At 46.9% G+C, this 27,846-nt stretch overlaps 1 protein-coding gene across 1 annotated transcript in view; it reads right to left on the minus strand.

Moving 5' to 3' along the window:
• Positions 1–27,846, minus strand: part of LOC119187253 (AP-5 complex subunit beta-1) — a 94,454-nt gene that overhangs the window by 32,478 nt on the left and 34,130 nt on the right. The window contains exons 13-16 of the mRNA XM_075881845.1: positions 13,109–13,244; positions 12,909–13,015; positions 12,596–12,665; positions 10,283–10,503 (exon numbers count right to left, since the gene is read on the minus strand). Coding sequence (XP_075737960.1) covers positions 10,283–10,503; positions 12,596–12,665; positions 12,909–13,015; positions 13,109–13,244 — 534 coding nt within the window. The remainder of the gene's footprint in view (positions 1–10,282; positions 10,504–12,595; positions 12,666–12,908; positions 13,016–13,108; positions 13,245–27,846) is intronic.

The following is a 27,846-nucleotide window of genomic DNA, read 5'->3' on the forward strand; positions in this document are numbered from 1 at the left end:
ATCTGTGCCTCGATACGAACAAGGTGGTCTGTGGTAGATCTATTTTCTCGAAACCTGCACTGAAATGGGTCGAGCAAATTGTTCGTTTCAAGGATATGTATAAGTCGGCAGTTTATCATTTTTTCGAAGACTTTGCACAAGCAGCTTGTAAGTGCAATAGGCCTATAACTTGACGCTAAAGAAGGGTCCTTGCCCTCTTTCAAAATGGGAATAATAATAGCCTCTTTCCAGGAGGTAGGGATAGTGCCAGAAAACCAGATAGCATTGTATAAAGAAAGTAAGGTTTTTCGTGCTTCGGCTGGTAGGTTTTTTAACATTTCATACACCACACGGTCAGAACTTGAGGCAGAAGTACTGCAGGAGTTTAGAGATGTTCGTAGCTCAGCTAGACTGAAACCTTGGTTATATGCCTCGTATCTAGTGGATTTGTGTTCGAGTTTCTGCTTTTCTATTCTTGTTCTGTTTTTTTGGAAAGTGTCAGTATAGTGGGACGAGCTGGATACCCGTTCAAAGTGTGCACCGAGGAAGTTTGCCTGATCTTCCAAGGTATCACCTTGAGTGTTTACGAGTGGAAGTGTGTGTACTTGTTTTCCTCCTATCCTACCAACCATGTTCCAGACTTTAGCCTCCTGTGTGTATGAATTGATCCCCAATAAAAACTTCTGCCAGCTTTCTCTTCTGGCCTTCCAACGCGTTCTCCTGCCTTGAGACTTTATTTTCTTGAAGGTGTCAAGATTTTCGGCTGTTGGTGAGTTCCGAAGCAGCCTCCATGCCCTGTTCTGTTCCTTTCGCGCATTACGACACTCTGTGTTCCACCATGGGACGTGTCGTTTGCCGGGCATTCCAGATGTTTGCGGTATGCACCTGGCTGCTGCGTCAGTTGGAAAAGCTGTGAAGTACTGCACAGCTTCATCTATGTCTAACCTACATATGTCTGTCCAACTCAAACGTGTAGTGTTGTGGAACTGTTCCCAGTCTGCTTTGTTCATCAGCCATTTGGGAACATGTAGAGGACATTCATATGTTGTTTGTGAACTCAACACTACAGGAAAATGGTCACTTCCATATAGATTATTTATGACTTTCCATTTCAGTAGGGGTAGGAGTGAAGGTGATACGATGCTGAGGTCTATAGACGAGTAAGTTTTGTTGGCAACGTTATAGTATGTTGGCTCTTTCCTATTCAACAAACAGGCACCGGAAGAGAAGAGAAATTGTTCAATGAGACGACCTCGTGCATCACAGCGAGAATCGCCCCACAGTCCACTATGTGCATTTAGGTCTCCAAGAAGCAAATAGGGTTCAGGCAGTTCGTCTACTAAAGACTGGAATTCATGTCTTTCAAGACGTTGGTGGGGAGGTACATACAAAGAGCAGATGGTGACGAGTTTGTTTAAAAGTACCGCTCGAACAGCCACCGCCTCAAGAGATGTCTGGAGTGGTAAATGTGTACACGCTACTCCTTGGTTAATAATAATGGCTACGCCACCGGATGACGCCACAGCATCATCTCGGTCCTTTCGGTACATGACGTAAGCACGTAAAAAATTTGTATTGGAGGATTTTAGGTGTGTTTCCTGTACACACAGCACTTGAGGTGAGTGTTTGTATAAAAGCTCTTGGACGTCGTCGAGGTTTTTAAGCAGGCCTCTGATGTTCCAATGAATAATTTGTGTTTCCATATTGGAAGTAAAGTAGTGCTGTGTGTACGTTAAGGGAGTGACTTGTTTAAGGTGAAAGGTCGAGCTTAAGTAACAGGGCTATTATCAGGCCCTGTTATGAGCTTTTTAGTTCTCTTGGCGCGCTCTAGAGAGCCGCGCCGCTCTTTTGGCACGAGGGGTGCCGCCGTATCCATTGCCTCCTCGGAGGCACTGGATGCCCGCTCATGCGAGCTGGTTTTTCGAAGCTTGGGCCTCGCCTGGCGAGGTGAGGCCTTGAGACCCGAGGACCCTAGAGTCTCTGGTCTCTGTTCAATAGTAGGCGGAATAGACTCAACTACTGCCACCTTGGGGGCAGGCGCCACAGCCAATGGCTCGCTCTGCGCAGGCCGAAGGAGTGGCGAGGGCTGGTGCGACACTGCCCCCTGGCGCACCGCATCAGCATATGTGGGGCCATAAAATGGCGAGACTCTTTTTCTTGCTTCTTTAAATGTAATGTTTTCTTTTATCTTTAAAGTGATGATCTCTTTTTCTTTTTTCCAGAAAGAACAGGAACGTGAGTACACAGCATGATTACCGCCACAGTTCACACAGTGTGCAGGTGCTTCGCAGTTGTCGGACGCATGGCCCACGACTCCACACAGAGCACAAGTTTTCCGGCCACGACAGCTTTGCGAGCCGTGGCCATATCTCTGACATTGGAAGCAACGGCGGGGGTTGGGAATATATGGTCTCACGGATGTCTTTGTGTACCCAGTCTGAATAGTTTCCGGCAAATCGCTCGAAGCAAAGGTCAGTACTAAGTGTTTGGTTGGGATTTCCTTTTGATCTCTACTGATCTTAATATGCTGTACGTTTGTCACGTTCTGGCTCTTCCATCCTTCCAGAAGTTCAGCTTCGGTCAGGTCAAGCAAATCTACGTCCGATACGACCCCGCGAGATGAGTTCATGGACCTGTGTGGCGTAATACTGATGGGTGTGTCTCCAAACGTTGTGAGGGTGTTCAGTTTATCGAATTGGTCTTTGTCACGTATTTCGAGGAGTAGATCTCCGCTGGCCATTTTGGTAACCTTGTACCCGGCACCGAGAGTTTCGGTTAGGCACCTAGCCACTATGAAGGGGGATACAGTTCTGGCTTGTTTGTTAGTTTTTTTGCAGTGCATAACGTGAAAATGAGGAAAGATTTGTCTTGGCCGAATGAAAAAATTGATGTCTTCGGTGCGTACCCGCTTTGAGGAGGCACGATCACTAAGTAAAGGGAATGCTTTGTGCATGCTAATTCTATGTTGTTCAGCAGCGTTGGCGGCCACCCATCACGGAGCCTAACGAGGGGACGCTGCAAGTTTGCGGATGCTGAAAGCTTGCAGACGTCAGCCGTACAACTCTGCTATAAATAACCCAATGCGCCTAGGCCAAGGTAGGCTATTTGCACAGGGTTAACCCTTGCCGCCGAGAAAATTGGAAGTAAGCAGAAGAGAGAAGTAGACAGGAAAGCTAAAAAAGTAAGAAAGACGAAGATGTAGGGAGAGAGAGATAGGAAAAGGCGACTGCCGATTTCCCCTGGGTGGGTCAGCCCAGGGGTGCCGTCTACGTGAAGCCGGGGCCAAAGGGGCGTGTTGCCTCTGCCGGGGGGCCTTAATGGTCCAATCACCCAGCGTCGGCTCAACCCCCAGGATCCCCTTTTCCCCGGACACGGCAAAGCCACGCACGGCTAGGCGTGGGAGGGAGTAGAAACTCCCCCGTTAGCTCGGGTCCGTGGTGTCGCTACACACCAAACGCTTACTTGCGCAGGCGCCCCTGCGGAGTACTTGCCGAATCTTCTCCACCCCACTCATTCTTCTAGTTACTTCAGTCTCGTGGCTTGGCTCCGCAGGTACTACCTGTCCTAAGTAGACGTATATACCTTTTCCAACTTCAAGTGCACTGCCACCTATCTCAAAGCGCTATTTTCTTTCGATGTTGTTGTTCATTACTTTAGTTTTCTGCCGGTCATTTTGTAGATTCCAAGATAAGGAAAGCGGGAAAAGGGGAGACAAAGTTTGGTGGGCAGATGAGATTATGAAGTTTGCGGGTATAAAGTGGCAATAACAAGCAAAGCACCGAGTTGACTGGCAGAACAGGGGAGAGGCCTTCGTCCTGCTGTGATGATGATGAGTATGTGAATGTAAAAGTATGTGGGTGAATGCGCCTGAGTATGGGTAGGTGTAAGTATGAAGGTGAATTCTTATGTGAGTGCGGAGGTGAGTGAGGGCCTATGATCTTGAGCAGGCGTGAGTATGAAGGTGAGTGAGTAACTATGAGTCTTAATTGAGGTGCACGAAAAATTGAAGTACAAAAAGGAGACACCTGGACCTGGCGCGCTGTCTCGAGGTGTCTTCCTTTTGTACTTCAATTTTTCGCGCACCTCAGTTAAAATGAATTACCAACTCGCCCAGCAGTTCGTGCTTCTCTAAGAGTGTGAGTAGTCGTGAGTATGAACGTGGGCCATGAACATTGAGTGTGAGTAGGCGTGAGTATGAGTAGGCGTGAGTATGAACGTGAGTGACTTTGAGTAGGCGTGAGTATGAACATGAGTGAGTACTTATCAGTGTGAGTAGTCGTGAGTATGCACGTGAGTGAGGGCCTAGTGTGTGAGTTGGCGTAAGTTTGAACGTGAGTGAGTACTCAGAGTATGAGTATAAGTGAGTATGAATGTGAGTGAGTACTCATGTGTATGAGTAAGAGTGAGTATGAACGTGAATGAGTACTTTCAGTGTGAGTAGAGGTGAGTTTGAACGTGAGTGAGTACTCATGAGTGTGAGTAGAAGTGAGTATGAACGTGAGTGAGTACTTTGAGTGTGAGAAGGAGCGAGTATGAACGTGAGTGAGTACTTTGAGTGTGAGAAGGAGCGAGTATGAACGTGAGTGAGTAGGAGTGAGTGTGAGTAGGCGTGAGTATGAACGTGATTGAGTACTCTGAGTGTGAGAAGGGGTGAGTATGAACGTGAGTGAGTACTCTGAGTGTGACAAGGAGGGAGTATGAACGTTAGTGAGTACTCATGAGTGCGAGTAGGCATGAGTATGAACGTGAGTGAGGGCCTATGAGTGGGTGTAGACGTGAGTATGAACGTGACTGAGGGTGAAGGCTGAAAAAATTGTGGTGAGTGAATATGAGTGAGTAGTCTCTCAAAGTGCCGACCTATGGTCCCTTATATACAACCTAAGGCACCAAGTCTGCCAGTACGAGACCCTCGTTAATGAATAAGGGAAAGAAGTGTATACTTAAGGGCTTGTTTTTCCAATGTGAATTTAAACGTGGGAGTGTCAGTCAGTGCCATCAGTAGCCATGGCGGCGAGTGTGGCACACTCTTTAAGAGCCTGTGTGGCGTCACATAGCAGGTAAACTTACTACGAGCTGACAGCTTAAGGCACAAAGTCTGCCAGTACGAGACCCTCGTTAATGAATAAAGAAAGAACAGAGAAAAACGAGCCCTTCAGTATAAGTATACACTCCTTTCCAACACACGTGTGGGAGCGAGTCTCTTTGCCACCCCTTTCTTAAGGAACTAATGGACTTGGCCGCCCAACAACTCCGCGAGTGTGTGCGTCAGCCAGCCTCCTCTCACCTGCGAAACATGTTGAACTGCCCGTGCATCTGACCTCCTTCTCCCCTTCGGCTCCACGCTGGGGCTTCCCCAGCCACTGAGGCGGCGGAGATTGCCACGTTCGCCCTTGTCGTTCGCTGCGGAAGAGCTACACCACCTCTATCAGTTTCTGCCAGTAGACACGAGATGGGCAACGGCAGCGGCAAACGTAAGCGCAAAAATAAACAATCGAGCAAAAGTCGGCAATGCTGAAAGCAGTTGAGTCTGGCATTAAGAAAACAAATGGCAGCATATCCACGTAGTGAATGATGGAGAGTGGGGTGAAGTATCCATCCGTTCATTCGTTCTTGCTTCCTTCCATCCATGCGTGCGTCTGTGTGGCCGCCCGTGCGTCCATCCGCCTGTCTGTGTGTGCATCTGTCGTGCGTTCGCACGTCCATCTGTGCATCCGTCCCTGCGTTCACCAATGCATCCGCTCCTGCGTCCGTCCATGCGTCCATCTGGCCGTGCAGCCATTCGTGCGTCCGTTCATGCATCTGTCTGTGTGTCCGTTCGTCCACCTATTCAACACTCCAAGTACCACCATCTTGCATCTTTTCAACATATATTCCTTATATAGAAGCACCGCCATCCAGAGGACATTCCAAGGACTGAACGAGAGGCACAAGCACACTTTCTTGTGGCTAGCGCTTCGTGTCTACTTTTCACCTTTAACCACCTCAAGTTCATGGTATATACTAGTTCACTGCATTCATGGCACTGCGGCCCAACACTCGCTAAACCTTTCTAAAACCAAGGAGGTTACGCCCAGCGAGTATAACGTAGCAACCCTTTCTTGTCAGATTGTGCTCAATGTACATGCCAATGACTGCCAAGGAAAAATGAGAGACAGGAGAATTCGGCTTTTAGTTAACGCGCACGCTGCAAATTTTTTATTGTTCAATAACGCACGAAAGAAATCTCCCAGCGGCACCACCTTGGAGGTCGAAATGCAAGACTGGTTACACACTACTACTACTACGATTACGAGGGACGAACGGGTGCCGCTATAAGGAGCTTCGCCCCTAAAAAAAAGTGGCTGAAGATTTCGGCGATGTCGTTGGGTGTCGCAGGCGACCAGGCCCAGATGTCATGGGAAGCTCTCTTGACGCAGGCGTTGTGCCTGACTGCGACACTTTGTGCATGTACGTCGGTGCCGATGCTGACACGGTGACAACCAAAGAGTTGTCGGATGCAGAATTTGTGCCGAATGAAAACAAAACAGTGACGTGGAAACAGTGACGAATGTCCCGACACCCCCGAGCCTAATGTTGGCGAACCCGACGCCCGCGCAAGCGCTGAATGCAACAGACTTGCTGTGCACCTTCTTTAGTGCTTACGATGACGGCGAGAACGGACTCAATATAGCTCCTGCGGCTGAAAAAGCAGTCATCCGCGTGAGGAAGAGTCGGCAAAGTCAATAATATTAAGGACTATTTTCTTCAAAGTGACCTTCCAGCTGGTGTGCTGAATTTGGCGGAAATAAAGTGCATTGTTTTTTGTTATTTTGCTATTTTTCCTCTTCTGACGGCCGTTTTTCTCTGCGCGACGGGCTGCTGCGATATTCCTTGATGTGTACATTTTCTCTTGCTGGCTAATTGCTAGCAGAAATAGATATTGACTATAATGAAGTAATGGTTATAACAAAGGAATTACGACTCCCCTTTCAACTTTGTTATAATGAGATTTGACTGTATATATATATATATATATATATATATAGGGCATCCTAATTATCACACAGTACGATTTAAAAAAAAATCTCAGTATATTCACGGAGTGAATTATGATGAGTGGTGCAAAGCAGCTGTCTGTCTGTCTGTCTATGGATATGCTGTGCTGGCTACGCTGGCTGGACGACTGCCCTAGGCTGTAAAGAGCTTCACCCTTAGGCCTTAATGAGCTTCACCACCGAGACCTATATTCGAACATGAACAGTAATTCATGACAGATGGTTTATTTCATGACTTTGCAAAGGCATTCGATTGTGTTGCTCATTGTCACTTGATTTTAAAATTGTCATCACTAAAACTAGATTCACTCATGATAACATGGCTCAGAAATTTCTTAACTAACCGCCAACAATTCACTATCACCAACAATCACTCTTCTTCACTTTGTTAAGTTTCCTCTGGTGTTCCACAAGGCAGTGTTCTTGGTCCCTTACTTTTTCTCACCTACATTAATGACCTGCCTGACAACTTGTCCTCATGTATGCGTATATTTGCCGATGACACCATTATCTATCGTCCTATCTGCAACAGTAGCGATCATCTAACCTTTCAAAAAGACCTCACACGTATCAATAAGTGGTGCAAAACCTGGCAGATGACACTTAATATTTCCAAATGCAAACTAATTACCTTTAGTCGCAACCGTGATAACTTTATATGGTCAATACATAATTGACAATAGCATTACAGAGCGCACTGACCATTACAGGTACCTAAGCATAAACATGAGTTCTACGCTTTCGTGGTCCACACATATCACTTCTATCTGTGCCGACATATCAAGATCCTTATGAATTTTCTTCATGGAAACCTATACAGTGCTCCCCCCTAATGTACGTAAACTGGCTTATCTTGCTCTAATCCATCCTCAACTTGAGTTCACATCCTCCATTTGGTCAACATATTAACAATACCTCATAGATAAGTTAGAATCTATACAGAACTACCGTAATTACTCGAATCTAACATGCACCTTTTTTCCGGTTAAAAGAGTTCATAAATCACATGCGCCTTAGAATCGAGTACAAAAAAAAAATGAATACGGTCATTCTATTGCCATCGGCATTTTCAAGATGGTCGCCCCCTATGCGCGTCGGCCATTTCTGCCTATGTGTTTCCCATGTGCGGCACTTCGTACGTGTGCTGAGGAGTTCGTCATCTTGTAGTGCATTAGCATCGACGTCATAGAAAGGCCGACTCCAAAAACTCAAGTGCACCACGATGCTGCTTTTAAAAGGGAAGTCATCGCGTGTGCAGAAACGGACGGCAATCAGGCCGCATCGCGGTCGTTCAGAGCTTTTGAAATGTGCAAGCGGGACTGGCGGAAACAAAAGCAGAAGATTATTGACAGCAAAGCTTCATGCAAAGGCTTCATTGAACCACAGCAGGGTCGGTTTCCACAAACTGAAGAGCTGCTCGGCGAGTACGTGATTGAGCAGTGAGCGGCACAGCGGCCCGTGACGACAGAACTGCTCCAAGTGCGGGCTATGCAGTTAGCCTTAGAAAAAGGTCTAATGCAGAGCCAGTTTAAAGCGAGCAGGTGCTGGCTAACTAACTTTATGAAGAGGAAAGGCTTTTTCCTCCGAAAGTGAACGGGCATATGTGATAAGTTCTGCGGAAAAGTACGATAAAAAGCTTCACAGTTTTCCCAGGTTCGTCCTAAACTTGCGGCACAACAACGGCTACCTGCTTAGGCAAATCGGGAATACCGATCAGGCGCCTCTTTACTTCGATATGCTTGGCACCGCAACCGTCGAGAAGAAGGGGGCAAAGCAAGTTCGCGTGCTGACGTCAGTCCATGGTAAAACTACAGTGACGGCAACGCTCTGTTACACGTCAGATGAGCACAAGCTTCCCCCCGTACCTCATATTTAATTGGAAGACGCTCCCAAAAGGAGTCGTTTTTTCGAGTGGTGTGATCGTGCGGGCCGGCGAGAAAAATGGGTGCGCGTTGCAATCGATGTCATAATTTTTTTTTCGTCGTGAAAATCGGATGCGCTTTACAATCGAGGGCGCGGTAGAATCAAGTAAATATGGTACTTAATTCATAGTGCGTAATCACAGCTACACACTTATCTAATCACATTTTTTTTTTTTTTTTCAAACGTATAATCTGTAAGGGCCCCCTTACACAATGCCCCTCGAGGGCTCTGTGAGGTACTGCAAATAAAAAATAATAACATAGAGTAAAGGCGTTACACAAAGCAAGCTTAAGTGCATATCGTTCCCAGTATGCTGAAGTAGCTGCTACTATTTTTTTCATTAATGACATTAGCTAATCATTCTAATTATATTTGTAACTCAAAAAGTACTCGTCTAATTATCAAAACATCAACGAGGCAGATGTGCACTTGTTGAAATGACACCTCTCTGCGACTTCCAGCAACGTATTAATTGCACGCTCATATTTTTCTGTGAATACAGAAAGCCGGTGAAATATGAAAAGCAACACATGACTGCACTCCCACCCACAAAAAAAAGCAGCGCCCTCAAACAATCATACTGAAAGTAGCCGCTTTGCCTCTTTTCGTTGCCAAATTTCTCAAATTTTTTTCAGATTTCAGATTTTTTATTGATACGAATACAAGAATGTGACATGTGTCTAGTATACAAAAGGAGGTCCCGAAGTCAAAGACTGTATCGGGACCTCCGACAGTGTTTTCCACATTAGCAAGGGTACAGGTCGGGTGTGAACAACATTGTGTCCCATTTTTGCAGGGATTCTTTCCCTGCTTGATTGTGCATCGCTATCACCTTTCATATCTTAGGGTCAACTGTTTGTGGCGGGATCACTGTTCTGATTAGAGCAATTACAGCCTCACAGTGTAAGATCAAGGTGAGAAGTGGCAGATAGCGCTATCAGTTTTTTTTTCTTTCACATTTTCTTCATTGCTAGTGCCTATCTCAAAGTGAGCATGTTTGAAGGCTCTTATTCCGGATGTGGGCAGCCGTCTAGACACGTGTTGTTTTTCGTATTTCCCGGGCTTGCTATTTGTTTTTCTTTAATATTGACCTGACTTAGTTGGGAAACATCTAGATGATCAAAAATGCAGCCAATTATCTGTAAATTAAAAATAATAGTTGGACAATAACAAGTCCTCAAGGAACTCTTATACTAAAAAATTTTTCCAAAAATAAAGGTGCACATGAGGCATTACCTACCTGCATTCTGCCTTTTGAGAAAAAAGTCACGAAAGATCCATTTATGTACCGACTGCATGTGCATCAATCTCACAAAAGAACTACACAAAACATCCAGCAGCCTTACCAAAACAAGTCTGCATGGGATGCTGACAACATGGTCAAACTCGGACTCCAGGAAAGCTTGGTACTTGCGCAGCTCATCCAGGCACGAACTCTGGCCTCCCTGTGCTTCCCTGCTTGGCACCTCATCACACGGCTGCAGATCACTGCCACTTGGGTGCAGCCTCTCAAGCCTCAAAAGCTCAGCTGTGGAGCAAGCCACTGGGCTCGGCACAGGAAAATCGGCTGAAGTGAAACGCAGTGACATCATTAAATAGTTATTGTTTCAGATATAGGTAATAATAATAATTGTAATAGTAAAAATAATCACAAATTACGAAGAACTTGCATCCTAAAACAACCATACCAATATGAGGAGTGCAATCATTAAGTACACATTATTTTTGGCCACCTGGCATTCTTTTATGTGCATTTCAACTAAGCACACACGAATTCTTTGCATTTTACCTCCACTGAACTGCAGCCGCTGTGAATAGAAATGAGACCCACATCCTAGTTAAGAAGAGTGAAACCTTTCATGAGCTATTTCATGAGAGAGATAACATGCATATCTTTGCCAGATATTGTTCTGTTTTTTTTTTTTTCATATATTACGAAAGCATAGTAAAAGTGTGTGGAACCAAAAAATTTTCACTCAAAAATGCATGTGGTGATGTTAGTGTCCCGCAATCGCTTACTACAGTACTTCTTTATTTCTTGGCCACGCTTCATGCAAATTTTATACATTGTGTTGAAAATTTTTGCTGCTAATTTCAAACTCATCACTATGACTTACATCCAGGCTTTCCTTATGCTGTGAACTAAAGAAAAAACAAGTGAAAAAATGGCTAAAATGACCTCAGTAAAGAAAAAAAGTGGTAACTTTTATGTGCCTTGGCAAGTTTTCAATTTCAGACAAGAGAAGGAGAGACTCAAATTTTTTCAAAAAAAAAAAAAGTCTGGCAAGTTATACAAGGGTTTGGGCAGATATCCCCGCCTAGGCATCAGCCACGAGCCCTTGAGCTCTGGCGGCGGCCTCGGCCCGCTGGACGGCCCACAGTTGGTCTTCGAAGGCATAGCTGAGCAGAGCACTCTTTCAGCGCGTTTGGTTCGAGGCTGTGTTCTCGTCTGGAGCCCCACCTTTTTGCACACTTCTATAGCATGTGTTTCAGGGTTACTCTGGCCTCGCGAAACTTGCAGCGTGACGCATAAAGCTCTGGGTAACAGAGATTCATGATCACCAGGATTAGAAAGGTCCTGGTCTGCAGCTGTCACCACGTGACCACCTGCCTTTTGTTCAGTTTTTGGTGTGGTGGTGGAAATTTGCACCTAGCCTATCGGTAATGCTGGGTAATATCTTTAAACTGGTGAGGCGATCTTCCCACTCCCATTCCTCCCCCGACGTCGCGGCCGAGGCGGCGATGGTGATGGTGGCGGCTCGGTCCGTAAGCCCTTGAGCCGCCCCGTGCGACGCCTCGTTGCCGGCGAGCGAGGAAGTGTGGGCGGGTGCCCATAATACGTAAACATTACTATTTTTAACCTAAAAAAAAAAAGGTGAAATACCAAACAAGGTCTGCAACATTCCGGCTGAATAGTCTTACTACAAGCAGTGCAAAAGATGAGAAAGAGAGTTGAAGAGGCAAGTTTTTTTCAAAATAGTTCATTTTCAAAAATAAAAGAAACTTTGGTTCCAACTCTAACCAAAATTTTGAATCAAAGCCCATTTGTATCAGTCAAAGTTCAATATAATGTGTGCTCATTTGCTTTGTTAACAAAATATACCGAGCGAAAGTGGTCCTTGCCAAGTATGCTGGCTTCGGTCCGTTTGTTGATTGTTTATTGTTCTGTGTAGTGCATAAATCTACTACAATTTTACTAGTTTTCCTGCAGCAGAACTTGGTATGCTCTGGTGGCTTGTCTTCAACAAAGATGCATTCTCAGATTTATTTGCCTGTCGTGTGCTGTAACTGCTGCCTTTCAAAGGGCAAATGTTTATGTAAACCCCAAGTGAAAAGTGCTACAAGGCCCCTTTCAGAATAATGTGCAAGCGTAGGATGATGCTCTCAAAATCTAAAAATGTATATTTACTGCATGTGAGTGTACTCTATTTAGGGAAAGCCACTTCAAAAGCATGCCTAACATGGCTACAGTGCCAAAGAGAATTTGATTATACAAGAATTTTCTGCCACATCAAGTCACCAATGCTTACTTTTCAAGCAGCTTGCATGAAGCAATAGTGCATGCAATGCAAATGCTTGAGCTACGCTTCCGACACTGTTAGTGTGAGGGCATCAGCAGCTGGCTGAGTACTTTAAAGAAAAACATAGAACATACTAACACAGAACATTGTAGTCTTTCTCAGAGTCCAAGGCTGGGTCATGACTACAACAAAGCAACAGCTCTCGAGCCTGCAACATAAAAGGAGAATGTAATAAAATAGAGAATAGCACTTAGACACCAATGGTTTCCTATACGAAAGAGCAACCCTAACTGCTCCTTACTTGGGAAATGTTCTTGACTGAGAGGTAATTCACACATTTTAATTACAGAGAGCAGAAAACATCAGCACAAATGAGTCAATAATGCCACTTTGCAAGCAGCACATCCTACACAAGCAACTACCTTCCATTACCCAAATGAAAAAAATGTACCTTCAACTCTGACAGAACGGAAAGAGACGTGTACAGCAGCTTGACACGACTCTTGACATCAACGTCTTCTGAAGAATCCATTAAATACGACAGCACTGTACACAGGTCTGAAATATAGAAGCAGTAACAATGTACAAACAAGTATAACCAACTTGAACATTGTCAAGCAAATTGTGCCGTGCTTTCAACAGGACACTAACCTGAGCGGACTGCATGGTTTGTTTGGTGCAGTACAACACTGCAGCAGAGATCAATGAGCCTATTTCCCAGCAACCACCTACGGTGGGCAGCAAGTCCTTGGTTGGCAACCAACCGCTCTATGAAGTGGAACAGTTGCTGCAAAGCCAAAGCTTCAGTTAGCAAAGGCATGGCTACAGCCCAAATTAAGAGATGAAAGCATCATTTGTCTTCAGGTGAAACAAGCCTCTCACTGGACATAGATAAACATTTCCCACCTTGATGTGACTGTGGAAAACTTCTTTCCCTTCAGCTTTTTCTCACAGCTCTAATCACTTGGTATCATGAGTACAAAGGAAGGGGAACAGTTTAAGAGACTTGTTTATGAACTAACACTTCCAGGATAACAAAATACCCAATAAAGGACAAAGTGAAAGTGATTACCACAGTACCACATTTAGTAGAGTATTAGATGCATCATCTGAAGATTCTAGGTTCACTCCCTACCTGCAGCAAGTTAATCTTTCATCCAATAATTATTTTTCATTTATGTCATAGTTACAGTTAAAACATGCAATATCCCTTAAGCTTTCTTCAGCTTAATATAACTGCTCGAACGTCTCAAACAGTGAGCTTTCTTGGTTGTGTCAAGAAGTTGCATAGTTCTCATGGGATTGCATGTGTTGTTGTAGTGCATTGAAATGTGTTCACGTTGAATTTAATGTTTCAGCGCTTCAATTTAGCCACTTTTCATCCTTGTACTAGTAAAAATGTTACATCGGCTATGTCACTATTACGTCAAGAGTACTTGCAAAACATTGGACTAAGAGAGCCCGGAGACCGTGGTGACAAGACAAACGCACTTCATACAATGGACAGTCAGAGGAAACAAATGGCTACACGAAATTCGCATCAAACCGGCATGCACACATAACTCTGCTAAACACCACAACCAAAACTAACAATAGATCCCCTTAGGGTCACTTTTAGCCCTAGACAATCTTTAGCCACTATGGCTTCCCTAATTACTCAAAAACGCTCGCTCTCCAATGGAACGTTCTATGTATTCGTGATGGCAGTTTGCAACTACGATGAAGTTTTCCATTGTCAAAAACCTGGAAGCCATCTCGCAGTCAGCAGCGGTGACCCGCATCCGTTTGATAATCCACTTGTCTTCATTACCCGGTCGTTGAGGATGCCGGCAGGTTAGGGCTATCCGTTGATGTCGAACTCTGGGCATTGCTAAGAGGGACTGCAGGCATACTGTGACAAAAGCATAGGGCATCAGGTATCCGAAGAACTGCTGTTGCAAGGTACTGCAAATACGGAGAGCGTCTCCCGGTGACTACCATGAACAATGGCTGCTTTCCTGCACCCTAACGCCGCCACCTTCAAATCTATGTTAACTAAGCCTTTGCTGCGAAAGCGATGCTGTCTTCAACCTTCCTCAGTCAGCGCTTCCCAGGACAATGCCACCTCATCTTCTGGGGGTTTCCCACCACAGCTCGGGTCGTGGGCCATGAGCTTTCGTTCGAATCATTTTGTCAGAGAACGTGGAACTATGCACACCATCGGGTCCTCGCACACCATTGCCGCATTCCAGCATATAGCACGAGCCTCGCACCCTTTTACTCATGGCAGGCTAAGATTTACAACTGCTGGCCATGTAATATAGAAAAGTGATTTGGAAGTTCTGCCGTACATCAGTGCAGATTTTCAGCCAGCCTCTGCACATCGGTATCATCTTTCACTTTCACTTTTATTTCTTAAAGACCCTACTAGGGAGTATTACATAAGCGGTGGGTTACAATATATACAACATGAAGAACTTGTTACATGTATAATGAAGAAGAAAGACGTTGACACCAACGGCTCAACTATCATCAACTCGAGAAGAAGGTACGAGATCGGCGATCGAGCACTATCATCTGGGTCCGCCTGCATTCTTTGCGAGCTTCCACCTGCTTGCTCGGCTCCTTCAATAAACCCCCTTTACATTTGGTGGATCATGTTGGGTAACTACATTGCTTACACTCTGGAACTCCAATCCCGCACCCTGCTGTCGACCATGCAAGTTGACACTGCCCAATAGACAGTACTTCTCGCGGCCACTACTTGCCCCGGCCCGATTCACCAGCAAGACTCCCTGATCTTTTCGGGCACCGAAAATCAGGACGTCGAGGACTGGCTGTTGTCCTACGAAAAAGTCAGTGGACTATATAGGTGGGATGAAGCTGCTAAATTGAGCACCATCAACGTTTACTTGGCTAATGTGGCGAAGCTGTGGTACACAAACCACAAATCCGAGTTAGAAAACTGGGCCGCTTTCACGCAGGCAATATCCTCCATTTTTGGTCGCCCTGTCGTGCGGACGTTGTGCGCCGAAGAACACTTGTGTACACGAGCACAAGAACCTGGCGAAACGTTTAACGCCTATATCGAGGACATACTCGACCTCTGCAGGCGCGTCGATGCCGCAATGAGCGAAAGTGCCATGATCCAGCACATTATGAAAGGTGTCGATGACGACGTGTTTCAAATGCTCCTTGCAAAGTCTCCTGGCACAGTGTTTGAAGTGGTAACTCTGTGGCAGAGCTACGACGACTTGCGACGGCAACGAGCTCTCACCTGTCATTTATTTTAGCATAACCAACCACTCGCTTCACTAGACGTCGTGCCTGACCACTCCCACCTTCTAGCACAAATGAAAGACTGTGTGTGAGGAGGTCGCACGTCAGCTTTCCCTCCTTCCGTTTTTTCAGCGCCAAGAGCTCCAGCAGCAGCAGCAAGTGCGACCACCAACCCCGTTGGCTACCATGCTCCAACATGTGCTTCAGAACCAGATTGCTGAGGCTATGCCAATGCCCTTTCAACAGCGCGTTGTCACCTTGCCTCTTACTTACGCGGACGCAGTAAAGACTGGACTGTCGCATGTCCCCGCTCCTCCTCGGTCGTCCATTGCATGGGCTTCTCTCCTCGCTACCACAACCTCGACTCAGCTGTACGCCGCGGGACGGCGCCCATCGCTGCTAATGCCTAGCGAACGCGTGATAACCGGCCGATCTGTTGTGCATGCGGCGGCCATGGCCATATCGCCAGATACTGTCGTCGTCGCATGCCTGGCAACAAACGCCGTGTCACGGAGCAACTACACAGACCGATCCCCCTCTGGTTACTAAAGTTCAGCTCATCAGTCGAGCACATCTTCTCGTGACTATCGGGCGACTTCATCCCAGTACTCATCTTCACCCAATCGTCGCTCCTTGTCACTCATACGTCCACGACCAACCCCCTCAAAATGAGGGATACTAGCCGTTACAGTTCAGGAGGCAAGAACTGCGCTATCTAAATGCTCAAGTGCTAAAACTTTGCCCTCAAATGTTGTCAAAGTTTTTGTAGACGGCGCCCATGCATACACTCTTGTAGATACTGGTGCCGCTGTGTCCGTTGTCGATGCCAAACTTTGCCGCAAGCTCTGAAAGGTGACCACGCCGCTTGATATGACGTCCTTACGTGCGGTGCATAGAAAACCTGTTCGACCTACAGCTGCCTGCATTGCCCGGCTCACCACTGCGGAGGACCACTACGTTGTTCAGTTTATCGTCTTTTCCTTCTGCTCTCTTGACATCATACTTGTCTGGGATTTCCTATTGCGTAATCACGCCATTATAGATCTTGCTCGTTCCGAACTTGAACTGCTCCTGTTATTTGACCAGCCCTACAACCACACACATGAAGTCGCACACAAGCTAGTTGTCAGAGAAGATACAGACATTCCACCGACAGCAGCTGTTTTGCTCTCCGTGGTCTCCGATGGCATGTGTGATGAAGTAACATTCTTTGAGCCATCAAGCCTCTTTCCAAGTCGGAAACCACTTCTGCTCTCTTATTCGGCCCTCTAAATTTCTAATGAAACCAGTGATCTCTGGCTCACTAATCGGTTTTTGTATACCATCAAACTGTTTAAAGGCGAATCCCTTGGATGCGTACAGCCATTGATAGTGAACAAATTTTTACCGTGCAGCAAGAATCATCCCAAAGTGACCATGCCGCCGTCAGTGCTCTTAACCACTCTAATGTACAGGCTTCGAAAGTATTCAATTCGGCGATCGCAGACGGACAGTCACCATCTGAGCGATCTGAACTCCGACTGCTGTACCAGTAATGGGAATCTTTCTATGTTGTTCTACCTGCACTTCTACCACTCTTCATTACATCGATACCGGCTCCCATGCACCACTTCGGCAACGACGATATTGTGTTTCTGCGGCAGAACGCCAAGTCATTATTGAACAGGTGGACAATATGCTCCAACACGATGTCATTTAACCTTCACAAAGCCCATGGGCCTCACCTGTAGTGCTAGTTAAAAAAAAATGGTTCCATTCGCTTCTGCGTAGATTACCGGCGCCTAAATAAGATCGCTCGAAAAAACGTGTACCCTTTACTCAGGATTGACAATGCCCTTGATACTTTACACGGCACAGAGTTTTTTTCATCGTTAGATTTGCGTTAAGGGTAATTGCATTCAGGGTAATGACAGGTGCCCCTTGCAGATACTGATCGACCAAAAACAACCTTCTTGACACCCAATGGTCTATATGAGTTTAATGTCGTGCCCTTGAGCCTCGCCAATGCACCTGCCACTTTCGAGCGCATGATGGACTCGGTTCTTCAAGGTTTTAAGCGACGAACACTTCTCTGCTATCTCGACAATATTGTCGTTTTTGCGCCAGACTTTGCAACACATCTCAAGCACCTGAAACATGTCCTCACGTGCCTGAAGAATGCTCAGCTCCAAGTCAACCTCAAGAAGTGCCACTTCGCTGCTCGGAGACTTACACGATTCTCGGTCACGTCGTATCAAAGGACAATATACTTCCAGACCCGGCTAAATTACGTGCTGTCGCCAACTTCCCCAAACCAACGACTGTGAAGCAGTTACATAGTTTCGTGGGGTTATGCTCCTCCTTTCGCCAATTCGTGCGCAACTTCGCCTCTATCATTGTGCCTCTGACCGAACTTCTAGGCAGTGCCACTGATATTTCGTCATAGTCTTCCGAGTGTGACCAAGCCTTCTCCACCCTTCGTTGTCTCTTCACTTCACCACCACTATTGCGTCATTACGATTCTACGGTGGCAACTGAGGTCCACACAGATGCCAAAAAGTCGGCCTCGGTGCGGTTCTTGTGCAACGCAAGCCTGGATTCGACGAGTGTGATGCAGGTTCTTACCGATTTGTTTCTCCTGGGCTGAGCCTCGGAAAGTTTTGTTAATAAGGACAAAGCCGTTTGGTTTCAAAGAAAACCCACACAAAAAAGTTTAATAGAAAAGTAAACAGACGAATATCCCCCACGAAGCTAATACACTTAATAAAAGTTTCACTGGATGCGGTAAAGCCTTCTTAACTACAAACAAAACACAGATTGAGTTAGTACAACTACGCTACATAGTCTCAACGCAGGTGAGCGATCGAGTGGAGAAAGGTGGCAGTTTTGTCTCATCAACACGCTGAGTGCTGGGCGACGTTTAACAGACAGGAACGTGGGAGCTCCAGCCTTTGAAGCCAGCTTGTCGGTGATTAGAGAACGCTGCAGCTGGCGATGCATCACGCTGAATTTCGGTGACGATGAGAAAACCGGAACGCGGTGTTTCCGGCCTTAGAAGCAGACACTGGCTGGCTATTGGCGAGGTACAAACGCTGCCTGGTGGCGACGAATCGAGGAACCAGGGTCAACCTGGCTAGGCAGCTGGGCGCACACTAGCCTGACTGCTGTTGCTCGCCTGCTGGAACCAAAGTCCACAGCCATTGGGCAGGAGTTCAGGACCGGATGGCTATACGGTCCCCTCGAGCGGGAATGCGACAACAAGAGGCCCCGGCCGGTTGAAGTCTTGGAGGCTCAGGTCCAACGCCCGACGGCCCATCTTTAGCGCCCAGTCAGGTGACGACCTTCCCGCGCCCCCGTCCTGTTCGAACTCCTCTTGCTCTGCTCTGCTCTGCTCAGGCTTCTGCTTCCGCTCTAGCCCACTTGTCTCGTTCTTATTGGAGATACTGCTGTTTCGTGGTGTCTAGCCATTGGACCTTGAAATATTCATGGTCTATGATAATTGGTTTTTTTGTCTTTTGTTTTTTTCACGTCGCGCCACGCGTCCTCGTGCCCGACACTCTTCAACGTTATCGTTCTCGTTTGAGCAGCACCGCGTGTGCACTCTGTTATCTCTTCTTTTTTCCGTGACGCCCCCTTTTTTAATGGTGCGCACTTCAAACGCGCACCACACACCACACCGAGTATGTCGTCGCCTATGCCAGCAGAACTCTCACCACGGCTGAATCGAACTACAGTGTCACCAAGACGGAATGCTTGGCGATTGTTTGTCCGCTTGACAAGTTCTGCCCATACCTTTATGGCCGTACTTTTGATGTAGTAACGAACCACCATGCATTATGCTAGTTGTCTTCGCTAAGGATCCATCTGGTCGTCTTGCCCGTTGGGCTCTTTGGCTTCAAGAATACGACATCCACGTTGCATATCGTTCCGGCCACAAGCATACCCATGCTGATGCACTGTCGTGATCCCCCCTATCCCTTGACATTACGTCTATTTTTTCAGACAACATGTTGTCAGCTCTTGACGTGGGCACCATCTCTTCTCCACAACGCAATGACCCATGGATCGCTTCGCTTCTTGACGCGTTATACGAGGCACTGACACTTTCGACCACTTGAACCCTGCGCTGCCAGGCTCGGCACTTTAGTAAGCAGATGTTAGAAAATGGCTACTAGTCATTCCCCGAGCGCTGCGCTCTACAATCTGTGCATCGTACCGTTGCGACCCCCAATGTGCTCACGCCGATGTCTTCAAGACCTACGAGCGCCTACGGAAAAGGTATTATTGGTGTGGAATGTTAACCTTCATCCACCAGTTCCTTCGCGGCTGCCACGAATGTCAGTGACAGAAAAACTAGCCACATCCTGCAACAGGTTCATTGCAGCCACTTCCATGCCCAGACCGCCCATTCGACTGCATTGTAATTGACCTCTACGGACCATTGCCATTGACAACGGCAGGCAACCGATAAGCTATCGTGGCTGCGAATTATCTTACACGGTACGCTGGAACTGCTGCTCTTCCCACAGCAACAGTACAAGATGTCACAACTTTCATACTCAATCATTTTGTGCGTCGTCATGGTCCTCCTTGCAGACTCCTCAGTGACCGTGGGCGTGTATTTCTCTCCGATGTAATCCAAGAACTTCTTCAACAATGCCATATTGTACACCGGAAGAGTACAGTCTACCACCCACAGACAAACCGTTTGACTGAGCAGTTTAATCATACTCTGGGGAATGTGCTCGCGACGCATGTTGCTTCTGATAAAAAAAAAACTGGGACCTCGTTCTTCCCTTTGTGACATATGCATATAACACCGCTACGCAAGTCACTACTGGGCTTTCCCCATTTTTTCTCCTGTACGGTCACCAGCCATCACACACCATCGACACTTTGCTGCCATACGCGCCAGATTCCTCCGAATGCACCCCTGTCTCGGAAGCCGCTCGTTATGCAGAAGAGTGCTGCAAGGTAGCCAAGCGGCTTACTACAGCCAACCAACAGCGCCAGAAGGAAACCCGCGATGACGACCGTCGTTCTGCACCAACGTTCGTTCCTGGAGCACTTGTATGGCTGCATGTACTACTCTGCGCTCCTGATGTATCGCCCAAGCTACTCTTTAATTATCGTGGTCCCTATCGCGTGGTCGAGTGTACCTCACCCGTCAACTACATCATTGAACCCCTCAAGCCACCGAACGACCGTCGTCAGCGCGGACGTGATATTGTTCACGTAATGTAAACCGTCTCAAGCCTTACTCCAACCCGCTTGTCCCGTGTTAGATTGCCAGGATGGCTTCATCTTTTCCGCCGGGGGTAATTATAATGAAGAAGAAAGACATTGATACTAACCGCTCAACTATCATCACCACGAGAAGAAGGCACAAAATTGGCAATTGAGCACCATCATCTGGGTCCACCTGCATTCTTTTCGAGCTACCACCCGCTTGCTCGGCTCGTTCAAATAACGCCCTTTACACATGGTATACTGTGATGTGATTGCTTCAATGAAAGCAGATGGGTTTGAGTTAGCGATATCTTGCGCAAGATAGTTCCAGTCCTTGAGTCCTTGGCTGCTTGAAGTAAAAAAAAAAATGTGAAGGGGACAGTACGAGTATGAGGACGGGCAACCTTTAAGGCGTGGTCAATGTGATAAGACGTGAGAGATGGTGGCAAAATATACAGTGCTTGATTTAGCATGCTGTGGTAGAACTCGTGCAATAATAATAATCTAGCAATGAAGTCGATGAGACATAGCAATGAGGCCAGCTGGTCAGACATCTCACCAGCTGACCAACTCTGCTGTCAAGGCACACACCTCACCATCATTGTTAGCTACGACCAACTGTGATTTGAGGTGTTAACAGCGTCATATGAAACGCGAGCAGTGGTTTGAAAGCACTGCGCATATGCACACTTGTCAGTGGGGATGACTGGATGGCGCGCAATATGCCAGTGCGAGTGCTTGCCACTGTTTGCATTTGACATTGATAGCATGTGAGCATTATAAAGCTTTGACACTGCACAATGTGAACAATGGCAGCCGCAAGCTGCAGTGTCTAAAGCGAGGTGTCGCGTCACAGTTGTTTTGTTTAAACATGTCCAGAACATGATAAATAAATGAAACGTGAACATATTGGGGCTATGCGAAATATTGCCATTCATTCATATAGATATTAAAAATTAATTCTTACATTTATATTGTTACAGGGAAGATTTATTCGGTGATAGCGAGTCTAGCGAACACCGTGCCGAGTACAAAGTATTGCAGGCCAACAGGGCAGCTCAAGAGTTCAGCCTACAACAACGTTGTCGTCTTCCTTTTTTGGGTGTCATTTCAGCGCTTGTGCCGGAGTAACAGTTCCATGCATGCATCATCACCTTGGCTGGTATGGCACCATCCCTGTGACTGTTAAATGGGTGAGTCACCATTGTAAGGCTTAAGACGAGAAACGTGAACTACTACTGTTATGGGAGTAGCAGCCAATAAGTTTGTTGCGGAAATCTCATAGGTGACAGATGACACTTGATGAAAGACTCAGTGGGATGCAACGTAGCGTGATAAAGAGTTTTTCGCAGACGCCAACATGTTGAAATGGGAGCCACAGTAGAACAAGAGAGCCCAAAGAAAAAAACGGCACCGCTATGTTGACGATCATCAAGAGAATTTTGTGCTCTCTGCGACGACGATAACTAAGATGGGGCTGCTGTGCATGCCATGAGGGCACGAATGACAGCATCTTGAATGCACGAAGTGGAGGATGATTGGTCAGACGAAAGCAAGGTGTCGAAGGATAGTAAGTAGATAAGGGTGTCAAAGAGCAGATAAAACTGTGAGTAGCCAGCTGTCTCATGACATGACGAGTTGGAGAGGAAGGTGACAAGCAGCAAAGCTATGTCCCAATCAGTGTGGTCGCTAGGTACGTACATAGAAAGCCTGTCTGTCGGTGTACGGTTGAGGCGCTCCACATTAGCTTGAGGGTGCAGACACTGCGAAGTTGTGACAGGTAGCACAGGATCGAAGTAGATTATCAATCACACGAGACAGAAAGCAGCGATCATAATCTGTCAGCAGGTAAGATGGAACACAATGCTGGAGAATGATGTCGTAGAGTAGAAAGTCGGCATCATTAGTCGCGCAGCTTGTCGGTAGCATGCGACTGATTGCATACCAAGTGGCATAATCTGTGGCAACGGCAACCCATTTATTTCCATTTCTTGAAGTAGGAAATGGACCTAGGAAGTCAAAAAATGACTCGGCTGGAACTTCAACAGGCTGAAGCAGACCGGCAGGGGGGGGGGGGGGGGGGGGTCGTTTGCTTCTTCCAGCACTGGCAGAGGTTGCATGCTGCAACGTAACGGCGAATAAAGTGATAAAGATACTTCTCGAATACCCGTCTTGAACATGTTCGTAGGTCTGGAGACTCCTAATGTGCAGAAGTTGGAGCATCTTCACATTGTTGCAGAACATCCTTGCACAGGTGATGTAAGACATGTAAAAGTTACGTGCCATGTGGGTGCAAGTTGTGGCGGTACAAAACCCTGTCTTGAAGCAGGAACCTGCCAAGTGAAGGGTCAGTATTGCCTGATTGATTGCGGTCAATGATGGAGAGCTGCGATGGATATCGCCATTGTTCATCCACCACGTGCATAAAGTCAATGATGGCCAAGATGCATTTTCTAGCTGACGCTGCTGATCTGCATTGTCATGTGCGTGCTTACCATTAAGAGGAAAGCCTTGGATGCCTAATCCAAACACGAAATAAGACTGGCGGTGTCCCACATCAAGGACGTCTCGCATCGTTGGGAACAGGCGATGCAAAAATCACCATGAGATGACGTCACAATATGATGCCATGATGAGTGATTTCAAAATTTGTGTTGTCATAATAACATGACAGCCCTGTCACATGACGTAAGTTACACCACATAATCATAATATAATACCTGATTTTCGTATTTTCGCTATCAGGAGATTATTGTTTTTCTCGATAATGATTTTTTTTACAGTGCTTGTGGTTTTTTTTTTTTTTGTTTAGTACCACATCACACTAGTGTCATTACGTTGTGCTTTCACCCTCCCCCCAAAAAAGAACCTCATCTGGTGACCATCACCCGTGCCACATCAATCTATTCATTCATTCACTTATTTTTTTCACATCCATGTTCAACGAATCCTAGCAATCACACGAGCTCAATTGAGAAGCTGTATCATAGCAGGTAACTGTTCGCGGCGGAAAGCAGTTTCTGTAGTTCTTCTCAGACTAAACAACAGTTGCCGACGTATGATTTGATGGAGCCTCAGCAGTATAATCAGTATATTGAAGAGAACCCTATGCTTATGCTACGTACAGTTGGCCAACAATATTGCCACGACATATTGCCTGCATTCAAACAACGCGCCCATCACCGCGCGCACAGGGACATACATGCGCGCCGTCTAGTGTTGCGCAGAGACGATGATGATAGCACGAGAACCCAGCTGGCCCCGCCTGATGTGCGCCAGGCGCTTGGGACTCATCTTGAAGAAGTAAAAGAAGGAGACATCTTTGGTGTTCTACTGTAACGTGCCACCTCCATAGTCCCTTTGAGTTGTGGGCACAGGTTCGCCCTTTAATAAATACGTTTTATTACACCCCGAGTCCTCCAACATCGTTACATTTCTGGTAGAGGTGCTGGATAATGAATCAAAGCCCTACGAACGCAAGACAGCGCAGCCCCAACCACCAGCGAGTTGATCCTGGGGAGCTGACACCTGTGCATTAGAGGACCAGTCCCCGTCTTCGAGGTGATTCACCAGAATTCAGTCCACTCCACTTCACGCCAAGGGGAACTCAGTCAAAGGACGCCACCACCATGACAAGTCATGTAATGCCGGCCCAAGTGGTGATGAATCAGCCTCACCAGCCACCAGTATTTCATGACGACTCGTATGAAGACGTAGAAGATTGGCTGAACCTCTTTGAGAGAGTGGCAAGTTTGAACGGTTGGGACGAGAGAGAGAAGCTCCGCCGCGTATACTTTGCTTTGGAGGACTTCGCAAAGACGTGGTATGAGAACCATGAAACTTGAAAACTTGAGAACCATGAAAACTTTACGACCTGGGATGAATTTCGGTGACAAGCTCTGGCGACTTATGCCAGCGCGGATCGCAAAGGAAAGGCGCAGGCAGCGCTCGAATCGAGAAACCAACTCACCAACGAAAGTGTCGCAATGTATATCGAGGACATGATCCGCCTGTTCAAGCGCGCAGATTCCCATATGACTGAAGACAAGAAGCTGCGCCATCTCATGCGTGGGGTGAAGCAAGAGCTATTCGCTGTTCTCGTCCGCAACCCACCACGAACAGTTGCGGAGTTTTATATGGAAGCGACAGCCATCGAGAAAACACTAGAACAGCGGGCTCGACAGTACAATCGAGACATAAACTGTGCACCTGCCAATGTCTTCTCTGGAGGCCAGCGAAGTGACATGGACGCCCTGTGAGAACTCATCAGGTCGGTGATCAGGGAAGAGCTCAGCAAGTTGCAAGCATCTCACACTACAACAACACTGTCTGTCGTCGACGTAGTACGAGATGTCTGTCGTCGACGTGGTAAGAGATGAACTGAGGCAGATAATACGTGAGCCGGAGCATGCGCCACAGTCGATCCAACGCATCCCAACGTACTCTGAAATACTCAGTCAACCCGCGGCGCACACCAATGCAGCAGTTGCGATGGCCTCTCCTTGGCCACAGACGGTACGCAGCGCACCTCGTCCACTGGAACCGACGGCTACCTACCTGCCACGAGCCCGTGGTGTAGCTCGCTACGTGGATCAAAGGCCCCGGAAAAGTGACATCTAGCGTGACCATGAGCGCAGGCCTTTGTGTTTCCATTGCGGGGAAGCAGGTCACCTGTATAGGTTCTGCCCTTACCGACAGGCAGGATTAAGGGGCTTTCTGTTGTACGCACCATGCCCTCGAAACGGTGAACGGCCAACGGAGATCGAAGAGTACTTGTCCACGCGCCAGAGCCCACTCACTCCACGCCAACATCAGCCAAGATCATCGTCGCCCAGGCGTTACCGATCACCCAGCCCACGTGCTTCTTCCGCATGGTCTGGGCACCGTTCTACAAGCCCACACCCGGAAAACTGAAGCAAGCGACCTGTGGAGGTGAGGCCGCTGATAACTACAGTTGCGAAGGTCTTCCGTTACGGTTTCAAGATAAACATAGCATCTCCTTGAAACCGTTACGGTTTCAAGGAGATGCTATGTTTACAGAGAATAAGTGCAGCAGTGCGAAGATTACTTCAGATTTGTGGTTGAAAATAGACGGATACGAGCTAAATGCTTTAGTTGACACCAGCGCTGATTATTCGGTAATGAGTCACAAATTGGCTAAGAAACTGAAGAAGGTTGTGACGAAATGGAGTGGGGCACAGATATGCACGGCAGGTGGCCACACTATTACACCGCTTGACAGATGCGCCTCAAGGCTCGAAATAAGAGGCTTTACTTACGTTAGGTAATAGTGCACTTGAAGTTGTAAAAGACTATGTCTACTTAGGGCAGGTAATAACCGCAGAGCCGAACCACGAGATTGAAGTAACTAGAAGAATAAGAATGCGGTGGAGCACATTCGGCAAGCACTCTCAAATTATGACAGGTAGATTGCCACTATCCCTCAAGAGGAAGGTATATAACAGCTGTATCTTGCCGGTACTTAGCTACGGAGCAGAAACCTGGAGACTTACAAAGAGGGTTCAGCTTAAATTGAGGACGACGCAGCGAGCAATGGAAAGAAAAATGGTAGGTGTAACCTTAAGAGACAAGAAGAGAGCAGAGTGGATTAGGGGACAAACGGGGGTTAAGGATATTATAGTTGACATAAAGAAGGGGAAATGGACATGGGCCGGGCATGTAGCGCGTAGACAGGATAACCGCTGGTCATTAAAGGTAACTAACTGGATTCCCAGAGAAGGGAAGCGGGTTAGGGGGAGACAGAAGGTTAGGTGGGCAGATGAGATTAAGAAGTTTGCGGGTATAAATTGGCAGCAGCAAGCACAGGACCGGGTTAACTGGCGGAACATGGGAGAGGCCTTTGTCCTGCAGTGGACGTAGTCAGGCTGATGATGATGATGATGATGACTTACGTTGCTGACTTCATCGTACTGCCGGACTGTTCAAGGGAGCTTCCACTAGGAATGGATTTTCTGCAAGCCAATGGAGCCATAATTAATCTACGAAGATCCAGTGTAACATTTTCGACCGAACAAGCTATGTCGGTGGAGGAATCAGAAAAGCGACGTCTTACTGCTCTGCGCGTTGTTGATGATGACGTCACAGTGCCACCATGCTGTAGTGTAATGGTGCTTGTTCAAAATAAGGCATTTTGTGACCACGAAGGAATAGCGGATGGAAACGTAGAGCTCTTTTTAAACAAAGGAATTTGCGTGGCGAGGGGTGTTGTTCACTTAAGGAATGGCCACTCAGTTGTGCTCCTTGCGAATTTTGGGAATGAATGTCAGTACATAGCGCAAGATATGGCTATCACCTATTTCCACGAGTTCTGCATAGCGACTGAACTATGCAGTTTAGCAACAACGCCAACCACTCCACAAAAGACCTGCAATGTCGACGCATCAGTTAACGTCAACCATAGGCTCCCAGAATATCAAAAGAAACGATTGTTCGCCCTTATAAAAGAATTTTCGGACTGCTTTTCAACGTCCTCTAAGGTGCGACGCACGGCTATTGCAAAACACAGGATTATAAAAGAAGAAGCCCACGAGACCGATTTACCAACGCCCATATCGAGTATCGCAAAAGGAAACAGGCGTCACCAAGAAACAAGTGGAGGAGACGCTTTCAGATGACGTGATCCGGCTTTCCAGCAGTCCATGGGCGTCTCCCGTAGTGTTTGTTAAAAAGAAAGATAACAGCCATCGATTTTGCGTCGACTATCCGAAACTGAATAGCGTAACGAAATGGGATGTATACCCTCTTCCACGTATCGATGATACACTCGATCGACTACGTTGTGCGAAATACTTCTCCTCCCTTGATCTCAAGAGCAGATATTGGCAAATTGAGGTGGATGAGCGCGACCGCGAAAAGACGGCATTTATAACCCCAGGCGGCCTCTACAAATTTAAAGCGCTTCC

This window comes from Rhipicephalus microplus, chromosome X (assembly GCF_043290135.1).
Source record: "Rhipicephalus microplus isolate Deutch F79 chromosome X, USDA_Rmic, whole genome shotgun sequence".
Classification (NCBI taxonomy): Eukaryota; Metazoa; Arthropoda; class Arachnida; order Ixodida; family Ixodidae; genus Rhipicephalus; species Rhipicephalus microplus.